Below are 12955 nucleotides of genomic sequence, written 5' to 3'. Positions count from 1 at the left end.
TTAGTATTTGGTAGCATTGCCTTTAAATTGTTTAACTTGGGTCAAACGTTTAGGGTAGCCTTCCACAAGCTTCCCACAATAATTTGGGTGAATTTTGACCCATTCCTCCTGACAGAGCTTGTGTAACGGAGTCACGATTGTAGGCTTCCTTGCTCACACACACTTCTTCAGTTCTGCCCACAAATGTTTTACAGGTTGAGGTCAGGGCTTTGTGATGGCCACTCCAATACCTTGACTTTGTTGTCCTTAAGCCATTTTGCCACAACTTTGGAAGTATGCTTGGGGTCATTGTCCATTTGGAAGATCCATTTGCGACCAAGCTTTAACTTCCTGACTGATGTCTTGAGATGTTGCTTCAATATATCCACATAATTTTCCCCCCTCATGATGTCATCTATTTTGTGAAGTGCACCAGTCCCTCCTGCAGCAAAGCACCCCCACAACATGATGCTGCCACCCAGTGCTTCACGGTTGGGATGGTGTTCTTCGGCTTGCAAGCGTCCCCCATTTTCCTCCAAACATAACAATGGTCATTATGGCCAAACAGTTCTATTTTTGCTTCATCAGACCAGAGGAAATTTCTCCAAAAAGTACAATCTTTGTCCCCATGTGCAATTGCAAACCGTAGTCTGGCTTTTTTATGGCCGTTTTGGATCAGTGGCTTCTTCCATGCTGAGCGGCAGAAATCTTGCTTGTTTGTAGGTGACCAAATACTTATTTTCCACCATAATTTGCAAATAAATTCATAAAAAATCCTACAATGTGATTTTCTGTATTTATTTTTTCTCGTTTTGTCTGTCATAGTTGAAGTGTACCTATGATGAAAATTACAGGCCTCTCTCATCTTTTTAATAGATGACATCATGAGGGTGCAAAATTATGTGGATATATTGAATTAACATCTCAAGACATCAGTCAGGAAGGTAAAGCTTGGTCGCAAAAGGGTCTTCCAAATGGACAATGACCCCAAGCATACTTCCAAAGTTGTGGCAAAATGGCTTAAGGACAACAAAGTCAAGGTATTGGAGTTGCCATCACAAAGCCTCAACCTGTAAAACATTTGTGGGCAGAACTGAAAAAGTGTGCACGAGCAAGGAAGCCTACAATCGTGACTCCGTTACACTGGCTCTGTCAGGAGGAATGGGTCAAAATTCACCCAAATTATTGTGGGAAGCTTGTGGAAGGCTACCCTAAACGTTTGACCCAAGTTAAACTTGCACAATTGGTGGCTGACTAAATACTTTTTTGCCCCACTGTATCTGGAGTACTTCAACTGTCTTATCCAGTGTCCTGTGTGAATTTAAGTATGCTCTCTCTAATTCTCTCTCTATCTATCTTTCGGAGGAGGACCTGAGCCCTAGGACCACCATGCCTCAGGACTACCTGGAATTTTATTTTTTTATTTTACCTTTATTTAGCCAGGCAAGTCAGTTAAGAACAAATTCTTATTTTCAATGACGGCCTAGGGGGTTAACTGCCTGTCCAGGGGCAGAACGACAGATTTGTACCTTGTCAGTTCGGGGGTTTGAACTTGCAACCTTCCGGATACTAGTCCAACGCTCTAACCACTAGGCTACCCTGCCGCCCCATGATGACTCCACCTGGCTGTGCTGCTGCTCCAGTTTCAACTGTTCTGCCTGTGGCTATGGAATCCTGACCTGTTCACCTGACCCAGACCTGCTGTTTTCAAATATCTAGAGACAGCAGGAGTGGTAGAGCTACTCTTAATGATCGGCTATGAAAAGCCAACTGACATTTACTCCTGAGGTGCTGACTTGCTGCACCCTCGACAACTACTGTGATTATTATTATTTGACCCTGCTGGTCATCTATGAACATTTGAACATCTTGGCCATGTTCTGTTATAATCTCCACCCAGCACAGCCAGAAGAGGACTGGCCACCCCTCATAGCCTGGTTCCTCTCTAAGTTTCTTCCTAGGTTCTGGCCTTTCTAGGGAGTTTCTCCTAGCCACCGTGCTTCTACACCTGCATTGCTTGCTGTTTGGGGTTTTAGGCTGGGTTTTTGTACAGCACTTTGAAATATCAGCTGATGTACAGTGCCTTGCGAAAGTATTCGGCCCCCTTGAACTTTGCGACCTTTTGCCACATTTCAGGCTTCAAACATAAAGATATAAAACTGTATTTTTTGTGAAGAATCAACAACAAGTGGGATACAATCATGAAGTGGAACGACATTTATTGGATATTTCAAACTTTTTTAACAAATCAAAAACTGAAAAATTGGGCGTGCAAAATTATTCAGCCCCTTTACTTTCAGTGCAGCAAACTCTCTCCAGAAGTTCAGTGAGGATCTCTGAAGGATCCAATGTTGACCTAAATGACTAATGATGATAAATACAATCCACCTGTGTGTAATCAAGTCTCCGTATAAATGCACCTGCACTGTGATAGTCTCAGAGGTCCGTTAAAAGCGCAGAGAGCATCATGAAGAACAAGGAACACACCAGGCAGGTCCGAGATACTGTTGTGAAGAAGTTTAAAGCCGGATTTGGATACAACAAGATTTCCCAAGCTTTAAACATCCCAAGGAGCACTGTGCAAGCGATAATATTGAAATGGAAGGAGTATCAGACCACTGCAAATCTACCAAGACCTGGCCGTCCCTCTAAACTTTCAGCTCATACAAGGAGAAGACTGATCAGAGATGCAGCCAAGAGGCCCATGATCACTCTGGATGAACTGCAGAGATCTACAGCTGAGGTGGGAGACTCTGTCCATAGGACAACAATCAGTCGTATATTGCACAAATCTGGCCTTTATGGAAGAGTGACAAGAAGAAAGCCATTTCTTAAAGATATCCATAAAAAAAGTGTTGTTTAAAGTTTGCCACAAGCCACCTGGGAGACACACCAAACATGTGGAAGAAGGTGCTCTGGTCAGATGAAACCAAAATTGAACTTTTTGGCAACAATGCAAAACGTTATGTTTGGCGTAAAAGCAACACAGCTCATCACCCTGAACACACCATGCCCACTGTCAAACATGGTGGTGGCAGCATCATGGTTTGGGCCTGCTTTTCTTCAGCAGGGACAGGGAAGATGGTTAAAATTGATGGGAAGATGGATGGAGCCAAATACTGGACCATTCTGGAAGAAAACCTGATGGAGTCTGCAAAAGACCTGAGACTGGGACGGAGATTTGTCTTCCAACAAGACAATGATCCAAAACATAAAGCAAAATCTACATTGGAATGGTTCAAAAATAAACATATCCAGGTGTTAGAATGGCCAAGTCAAAGTCCAGACCTGAATCCAATCGAGAATCTGTGGAAAGAACTGAAAACTGCTGTTCACAAATGCTCTCCATCCAACCTCACTGAGCTCGAGCTGTTTTGCAAGGAGGAATGGGAAAAAATGTCAGTCTCTCGATGTGCAAAACTGATAGAGACATACCCCAAGCGACTTACAGCTGTAATCGCAGCAAAAGGTGGCGCTACAAAGTATTAACTTAAGGGGGCTGAATAATTTTGCACGCCCAATTTTTCAGTTTTTGATTTGTTAAAAAAGTTTGAAATATCCAATAAATGTAGTTCCACTTCATGATTGTGTCCCACTTGTTGTTGATTCTTCACAAAAAAATACAGTTTTATATCTTCATGTTTGAAGCCTGAAATGTGGCAAAAGGTCGCAAAGTTCAAGGGGGCCGAATACTTTCGCAAGGCACTGTACAAAGGGCTATATAAATACATTTTATTTGTTTTGAATTAGTCTATCAGAAGCTTCTAAAGCCATGACATAATTTTCTGGAATTTTCCAAGACGTTTAAAGGTACAGTCAACTTAGTGTATGTAAACTTCTGACCTACTTGAATTATGATACAGTGAATTATAAGTGAAATAATCTGTCTGTAAACAATTTTTGGAAAAATGACTTGTGTCATGCACAAAGTAGATGTCCTAACCGACTTGCCAAAACTATAGTTTGCTAACAAGAAATTTGTGAAGTGGTTGAAAAACAGGTTTTAATGACTCCAACCTAAGTGTATGTAAACTTCCTACTTCAACTATATGTGTAGTAACTGTGCATGTATAGTGTGTGTAGTAACTATATGTATAGCGTGTACAAACCTGATATAGTAACCAGGACGTTGAGTCCCTCTAGGACATCCATTTGTTGGAAGCGGCGTCGGCTGATGAGGGGATACACCTTCCCCTGACCGCTACGATCTAGCAGCATCAGACCACTCTCTGTCCCCACCAGCAGGTTCACTCCTACAAACACTTTCGCCTTTAGTTTGCTGCCACCTGTGGCGAAGACTGAAATGACTGAGATAACTACATAGCAGAGATAATTGTGACAACTCACCCCAGAGCGCAGCACACAGGATCTCAGAGTTGAACCTCTTCTTGTACTTGCGGATCTCTGGGGTGTCACTCTGCGGCCGTGTGTTGACAGGGTTCACATTGACCACGGAGCCTTTACGTGACGGGTCCGCCCTCAGTGCCTCCGCCAGCCTGGCGTCGTTCCCAAAAGCTGCAGAGGACAAGGAAGGGATTGAGTGTAAATACAAGCAGATTATGTTTTACTATCATATAGATTCAGTTATATTTAGTATACATTTATATAACTTTTGTCAGTTATAAACAGGTGTTCTCTGGTGTTGCCTCAGAATCTAACACCAGGTTGATTGACACTGGAGGGAACCACTCAGATACTACTGAAGGGGACTTGTCATCCAATAAGAGGGCTGGGAGAACGGGTTTACCCAGGTTGTTGAGAGCTGCGCCGGATGTAGAGACCTGGAGGAGGCGTGGATCGATAAAAGGAGTGAAGGAGGAGGAGGACTTGTGTTTCTGCATTGTGTTGCTGACAGAATGACTCTAGAGGAGTAGGAGAATAGAACAACAATGAGGATACATAGAATCACATGTATTTCTACCATTATGACATTGACTTACCTGCCAACTCATAGACCAAGACAACAATGGCAGCAGTGTGTGCAATATGAAATATACAGTGCCTTTGGAAAGTAATCAGACTCCTTGACTTTTTCCACATTTTGTTATGTTACAGCCTTATTCTAAAATGTATTAAATGTTTTTTTCCCCTCATCAAATCTACACACAATACCCTGTCATGATAAAGCAAAAACAGGTTTTTAGAAGTGTTAACAAATGTATTAAAAAAAAACTTTGGCAGCGATTGTGTCTTATTGTGTCTTCTTGGGTATGACGTTACAAGCTTGGCACACCTGTATTTGGGGAGTTTTTTCCATTCTTCTCTGCAGATCCTCTCAAGCGCTCATGTTGGATGGGGAGCGTTGCTGCACAGCTATTTTCAGGTCTCTCCAGAGATGTTTGATCGGGTTCAAGTCCGGGCTCTGGCTGGGCCACTCAAGGACATTCAGACACTTGCTCCGAAGCGACTCCTGTATTGTCTTGGCTGTGTGCTTAGGGTCATGGTCCTGTTGGAAGAAGAACCTTCGCCCCAGTCTGAGGTCCTGAGCTCTCTGGAGCAGGTTTTCATCAAGGATCTCTCTGTACTTTGCTCCGTTCATATTTGCCTCAATCTTGACTAGCCTCCTAGTCCCTGATGCTGAAAAACATCCCCACAGCATGATGCTGCCACCACCATGCTTCACCGTAGGGATGGTGACAGGTTTCCTCCAGATGTGATGCTTGGCATTCAGGCCAAAGAGTTCAATCTTGTTTTCAGCAATCCAGAGAATCTTGTTTCTCATGGTCTGAGATTCATTAGGTGTCTTTTGGCAAACTCCAAGCGGGCTGTCATGTGCATTTTACTGAGGAGTGGCTTCTGCCTAACCGCTCTACCATAAAGGCTTGATCGGTGGAGTGCTGCAGAGATGGTTGTCATTTTGGAAGGTTCCCCTATCTCTACAGAGGAACTCTAAAGCCCTGTCAGAGTGACCATTGGGTTGTTGGTCACCTCCCTGACAAAGGCCCTTCTCCCCCGATTGCTCAATTTGGCCGGACAGCCAGCTCTAGGCCAGCTCTAAAAAGGAGTCTTGGTAGTTCCAAACCTCTTCCATTTAAGAATGTTGGAGGCCACTGTGTTCTTGGGGTCCTTCAATGCTGCAGAAATGTTTTGGTACCCTTTCCCAGATCTGTGCCTTGACATAATCCTGTCTCGGAGCTCTACGGAGAATTCCTTTGACCTTATGGCTTGGTTTTTGCTCTGACATGCACTGTCAACTGTGGGACCTTATATGGACAGGGGTGTGCCTTTCCAAATCATGTCCAATCAATTGAATTTACCACAGACAGACTCGAATCAAGTTGTAGAAACATCTCAAGGATGATCCATGGAAACAGGATGCACCTGAGCTCAATTTTGCATCTCATAGCAAAGGGGCTGAATACTTATATAAATAAATACAATTTCTAAAAACCTGTTTTCAGTATGTCATTTTGTGGTATTGTGTGTATATTGCTGAGGATTTTAAAAATTTTGTTTAATCGTTTAATTTTAGAATAAGGCTGTAACGTAGAAGAATGAGGAAAAAGTCAACGGGTCTGAATACTTTCCGGAGGCACTGTATAAGTTCAACATAAAGTTCAAAGACTACCAAAGAGAAATGTTGAAAGACGGAAGCAAGAAATTGAGGCAGATGTTAGGAGCATGCAGCTATCAGGCATAGGGAGAATTTCACAAAATCACACGTTGAAGTAAAGTGAACAAGGCAAAAACAAGAGGACTCTATGGTGGTGGGTAAAAGTAAAACAGATGGAATGTTCAGGTAAAAACAAAAGCTGAGGAACAAAAATATATTTAAAGGAATGGCTTTTTTATGGTAAAGCAATTGCCAGTGCTTATTCATGAAATATGCTACGTTGTAGCCTAGTCTTGAGCGTTTCTGGAATATGTCTTTAACAATCTGACTGATTAAAATAAACAAATAATAATCAGAGATAGAGATCTTAGGGCTAAAGGAATACCTGTAATGGGCCTCCAAGAACATGTAAGCCAGTGCAACCTAATATAGTCTCAAAAATAAAAAAAGATGTCAAATGCCAGACACTAAATATTTTTTCAGAGGCAGCAACAAAAATGATCCATCACCACACCACCTTACCTACAGAGCTTGGAGGAAACTAGATTAGTCGTCGCACTCAGAAAAAGGAAACGATAAAGAGCACCACTAGGTGGCCAGAGAGAGAGCAGATGCAACCAGCAGAGGGTGCTCCTTGCAGACCCAGGCCTGAAGGCGGACCAGGGGTCAGAGGGGGGGCTGAGGGACATACCTCCAGGAGTATGCTGAGCTTGTCCAGGGGGCTCTGGGGGGACATGGACATGGTGGGGCTCGCCATGCTGGAGGAGGAGGGAGAGGAGGAGGCAGAGGAGGAGGGGGAGTGGTGGCTCTGCTGGATCAGGTCAGGCAGGAGGTGAATGCGGCCCACAAAGCCATTTTTCTCCTGGTGGCCTTGGAGACCAGGGTGGCCTTGGAGACCAGGGTGGCCTTGGAGACCAGGGTGGCCTTGGAGACCAGGGTGGCCTTGGAGACCAGGGTGGCCTTGGAGGCCTGGAAGGCCCTGGATGGCAGGGTGGCCTTGGAGACCAGGGTGGCCTTGGAGGCCTGGAAGGCCCTGGAGGGCAGGGTGAATCAGCCCGGGGCTGGTGTTAAACCCAGGGACAGGGCCATGACCAGGGCTGGGGGCAGGTCGTTTTTTGTTGTCACCTGTACTCTGGAAGTAAGAACAGGGGCACACTTTGGGTCTAGATTTCTTTCCCTGAGGAGGAGGGATTCTATTGGCTATTGTGTTAAGGGAAGACTAGTCTACTAAAGTAGTCTAGTAAAGTAGTCTACTGAAGCTACAGTCTACTACTGTAAGTAATTGAGGATTAAGTAAAAGAAAATGGTCAACAACAGACACCAAAAGTGTAATAATTTTGTTTACATTTATTAATAAATGATTTCTATGACTTTAGTGGAGCCATTTTATGATGTTCAATCTGTTGCAGGACTACCATCTAGCCTTTATACTGTCATCTAATGGGGGAGTGGGTGGTTAATACTTGGAGTAGGTCCATTTCTCCAGGCTAACTGACCCCTTTCCACTCCAACCCAAACCCCTTCACCAGCAACACAAAGTAAACAATGACAGAACAAATAAGATGAGGTCCAACACAATATCAAACACAGTGGGTAAACTATAGGGGGACAAATTAGTCAATTAAATACCACAATAAAATAACTAAAAGGTTTACAGTGTGTGACTGATATGTTGTTATAAGAGAGGTGGACGGCATGGCCTGGGTGTTGGCCTTACCGGTCTGACGATCAGAGTGTCATCTTTACAGGGTGTGGTTTTAGAGTCACTCTCGCCCTCGACGTGAACGATCAAGGTCTTCACCGATTCCATCTCTCCGTTGCTTAGTCTGGAGGAGCTGGTGGAGTAGGTCGAATAAACAGAGAACCAGGAAGATGGTTAGTGCTGGGGGAAAAAATCAATACAGTTACATATCGGGAAATTATTTTTGATGATATATGGTATCGTTTTCACAATATGGCAATATTATTTATCGAATCGCAATACAAAAAGAGTCCTGATACACATGATATTGGCACCGAAGTATGGTGATATTATCGTATCTTGAGGTCCCTGGCAATTCCCAGTCCTAGTTATAATGACCGGACTTTTCCTTCACTGCAATCACAAGCTCAAATGTCGTCGCAATATGATGTCATTGAGTATGTTTAAATGCACACTAATAATTTGATTTTAAACTGATTATGGCACTAGGCTGAATATGGCAATAGTCAAGTAAACGCCTAACTGCTCATTTTAAATCAGCGTAAGGTCGTAATCGAAGCAAGCATACAACGATTAAACACCTGGTTTTCTGAGCAGTCTTTCTAATTATTAGGACATGTAAATGCCTTAGAGTTCCAGCTGTGCAGTTGATCTGTGCATGTGCTAGCACGAGTAGCGCAAGCTTCCTTCTTTTGCGCGAGTGAAATGAGTTTGGAAAAACAAAGTATGCATCTAATATGTCCGATCTAAGAATCAAATAGTTATCCCAAAAATAATATGGTCGCTGTGGTAGAATGTTTATTTTGATTGGTGATTTTGGGCATTTATCCCATCGTTATTCTTGCAAAGCATGTTAACATTTAAATCAAACTATTATATTAATCTGACTATTCACAACAATTGTATTATTGTGTGCATGTAACTGGACTCATTGTGAAAAGGGTTAGGGGTTAGGGTTCAGGTGTCCTCCTCTACATACACAGCGTGAGAGTCCTCTGGTCCTGAGGTAGACTCCTCTCCTCCCTCCTGGTCTACTTCTTCATCATCCTCATCCTCATCCGTGGTCCCCGACTCCTCACTAGATGAGGAGTAGTCTGTCACCTTGTGTAGGCGTTGCACGTCCTCCACCACACGCAGCTCTTTGGCCAGCGCGGTCAGGTCCTGGGGGGGTCAGAGGGGGGGTCAGAGGTCAAACTATGCTTCCATCCCTTTCTCTCTCTTTCTTTCAGTCTTGCTCTCCCTCTCTTTTTTTAGCTCTCTTTCCGGGTTGTGGATGTGTTACCAGGTCACTCGCAGGGTTAAATGCAGGAGACAGGCTACAGGAAGCTGCTGGGGGAAGAAGTGAGGTCACAGGTGCACCAGCAAATGAAGAGCCGGCCGGTGAGTAGCAAAGCCAATAGGATATGAGAAAAGAGATGAGTAAGTACATACACTGCTGCCATACTGCCAATGTGTCCACAAGGCTATAAGAGGTTAGTGAGTCCATCAAGTGACCAGACCCGAGCATACAAGGAAGGAAGGGGCTGCAAGTATGCGAGTGAGTGATTGAATGATCCAATAGAAAGAAATAACAAGTATGAGGGGAGGAGATTGAGGTTAAAAGGAACATGAGTAAAATAGCAACAATCAGGAGAGAGGCAAGCCATTAGTACAGAACCCTTCAGCCAATGAGATCTTCAGTACAAATACCCACCCCATTTCATTCTAGCTTACCACTTCCCCCTACAGAATTCACAAGTACCGGTAATCCACAGCGCAGAGGGCGAAACAAACACACACACAAAGAACTATGTCAGATTATTGTAAAACCATCATTCCCACTCAAAACTTAATTCCACCGCTTTCTGAAGTGTCACAACACTTAGTGTAGTTCAACACTAGTTAGTACACTAGGTAGACCACTAGTTTCACGGGGGTAAGGTCTCACCGCCAGTCGGTTAGTTCTGACAGACTCCTTCCTCTCCTCAGGTTTTTTCACAGCATGCTCTGGATGCTGGAGGGGAGAACCCTCAGACTTTGATGAGGCTGAGAGGGGGACAGTGGGGGATACCGGTCAGTAAATTAAAGAGCTATGTGGAGAATTGTGCCAAGAATTTAATTGTAAATGTGAGTACTTTGTAAAGAGTAATTATGTGTGTGTGTGTCTTGAGATTGTGCATGTAGGAAACTATGCGTGAGACTATGAATGCATGTGTGTATCAGGGCAATATCAGACTCACAGCGGGCTCTGAACCTCTCCCCTGAGCCACTGTGAGAGCTGGGCTGGGAGCTGGAGTTACTGGAGCCAGAGGAGCTGCAAGTACTACCACTGCCACTCGTTGGCCTGGGAACCAGTTTCTCCACCCGCTCCCACAGCAGACGCGGCTCTGCTGCAGCACTGTGGAGAGAAACAGAGAGGGGTTGTTATAGTATAGACACACAACCTTTACACATACACACACAACTTTACATACTGTATAGACACACAACCTTTACATACTGTATAGACACACATACTTTACATACACACACACACAGTACTTTACATACACTCAGTGGTCAGTTTATTAGCTATACCATCCCGTTCACAAAAATTGTTCACTCCTACAGACAGTGATTCAGGTGGCCGTGGCTTGCTATATAAAGCAGGCAGAAAGGCATCGAGGCATTCAGTTACTGTTCGATTGAATATTAGAATGGGCAAAATGAGTGACCTAAGTGACTGAGTGTGGTATGATCGGGGACAGGCGCGCCAGTTCCAGTATCTCAGTAACAGCTGGCTTCCTGGGCTTTTCACGCACGACAGTGTCTAGGGTTTACAGAGAATGGTGTGACAAACAAAAAACATCCAGTCAGCAGCAGTCCTGTTGGTGAAAACAGCTTGTTGAGAAGTCGAAGGAGAATGGCAGTCATGCAATCTAACAGGTGGGCCACAAACAGTACAATAGTGGTATGCAGAACATCATCTCGGAACGCACAACTCATCAGTCTTTGTCATGGATGGGCTATTGCAGCAGACGACCACACTGGGTTCACTCCTATCAGCTAAAAACAAGAAGAAGTGACTCCAGTGGGCATGCGATCACCAACACTCAACAATTGAGGAGTGGAAAAACATTGCCTGGTCCAACAAATCCTGGTTCCTGTTGAGTCATGCTGATGATAGTCAGGAGAACATGGCCCCATCCTGACAGGTGTCAACGGTATTGGCTGGTGTCATTGGTGTGGGCAATGTTTTCTTGGAACACGTTAGGTCCCTTGATACCAATTGAGCAATGTTTCCATGCCCCGAAGAATTCAGACTGTTCTGGGGGCAAAGGGAGGTCCAATCCAATACTAGATGGGTGTACCTATCTAATACTTTACATACACACACATTCTTTACATATAGACATGTATACAAATACATACAGTATATATTAATAGACAGACCCATAAAGAAACACACATACATTTCCATAGACACAGACATGCACAGTCTGAAAGGAGCTCAGTATTATAGAGACATGCTAAGAAGGGAAGAGTGTGTGTGACAGTGCAGGAGACAAGTGCAGGAGACAAGGATATGTAATGCATGGCAGAACAGTAAGTAATGTTACATAAATCATAATTCTGCCTTGCTCAAGGGCAGAACAGAAGATTATTACACCGGGGCCCGCTCAGGGATTCGAACCAGCGACCTCTCGGTTACTGGCCTAAAGCTCTTAACCACTAGACTACCTGCCGCCCAGTACTAACAACCCGAATAGAAGTGGAGATGGTGGAGTGGTGAACAGAGGGATAGACGGAGGGAGAGACAGACAGAGCGACACCAAAATAAAGCAAAAAGGATCGATCGAAAGAGAGAAAAAGAAAACGAGACAGAGAAAAAGATAAATGGAGGGATGTGAAAAGGTACCTGCAGGCGTTCCTCTGGCCCGCCGGGTTGTTAGGCGTGGCATTGGAGTTGCCATGTAGAGGAGAGTCCCTGCGTGACAGTACTGGAGACCTGGACGTTGTCCTCACAGGAACCTTCCACACATACAGATGCCTGCTCACAAACACACTCTACGGGCACATACACACTCTCGGAGGGTGTATGTGTGCAAGAGTGTGTGACATAGGGGTGCCAGGAGCACAAAAGCTAGACACACACTGTTAAGATGTCCCTAGAAAGTCCCCAAACTATGTCCCTGTATACTCACACTGCGTAAAGCCAAACCACTGAAAGTGAGTTCGGTCTGACACAGCAAAAGACAGCATTATATCCACAACAATCTTCCCTCAAATATTTTTCATCACTGAGCAAATTTCAGGTCTGCTGAGCGCAGAAAATTCTGTGCGTGCTTTTACACTAAGGCTGTACCTGCTTTAAGTTCATTTTAACAGTGGTCAAGTAGACTGTGGCTATTTGATCATAACGTAGGCCTACCACAGAGTGGCTTACCATTAAAAACAATGGAGACAATGTATCCCATAACATTTTTACATGGAAATTGCTGTTCTATCATTCAGCCTACAGTAGCAGCCAATGTGTGGTGTTCAATGTAGGCCTACATTCCATGAGACCTTTGACAAAACATGCAGGGCTTGACATTATTGTCCTTCAGACAAGGAGGTGACTGAAAATGTTGTTGTGTTGTTTGAGGCAAGAAACCATTTTACTAAATAAAACTCATAATTAATCCCATACCATTATTTCAGAGAATCAGACAAATTATGCTACCCTCTGCCTATTGGCTATTTAGCTTATTCAGGCCTGT

The 12955-nt window shown here is 44.1% G+C and overlaps 1 protein-coding gene across 11 annotated transcripts in view; it reads right to left on the bottom strand.

Moving 5' to 3' along the window:
* Positions 1-12955, bottom strand: part of LOC139380785 (mitogen-activated protein kinase kinase kinase kinase 4-like) — a 95642-nt gene that overhangs the window by 15427 nt on the left and 67260 nt on the right. For 6 of the 11 annotated variants that reach the window (XM_071123802.1, XM_071123804.1, XM_071123807.1 and 3 more), the window contains 9 exons: positions 12112-12224; positions 10454-10611; positions 10162-10259; positions 9214-9395; positions 8250-8367; positions 7224-7664; positions 4727-4841; positions 4327-4494; positions 4089-4232 (listed from right to left, as the gene is read on the bottom strand). In XM_071123802.1, the coding sequence (XP_070979903.1) occupies positions 4089-4232; positions 4327-4494; positions 4727-4841; positions 7224-7664; positions 8250-8367; positions 9214-9395; positions 10162-10259; positions 10454-10611; positions 12112-12224 (1537 nt within the window). Of the gene's footprint in view, positions 1-4088; positions 4233-4326; positions 4495-4726; positions 4842-7223; positions 7665-8249; positions 8368-9213; positions 9396-9712; positions 9957-10161; positions 10260-10453; positions 10612-12111; positions 12225-12955 lie in introns of those variants that run through there. The other 5 variants (XM_071123806.1, XM_071123809.1, XM_071123810.1 and 2 more) reach the window with 3 other exon arrangements.

This window comes from Oncorhynchus clarkii, chromosome 22, assembly GCF_045791955.1.
Source record: "Oncorhynchus clarkii lewisi isolate Uvic-CL-2024 chromosome 22, UVic_Ocla_1.0, whole genome shotgun sequence".
In the NCBI taxonomy this organism is placed as follows: Eukaryota; Metazoa; Chordata; class Actinopteri; order Salmoniformes; family Salmonidae; genus Oncorhynchus; species Oncorhynchus clarkii.
This window is presented reverse-complemented; position numbering and strand designations above follow the sequence as displayed.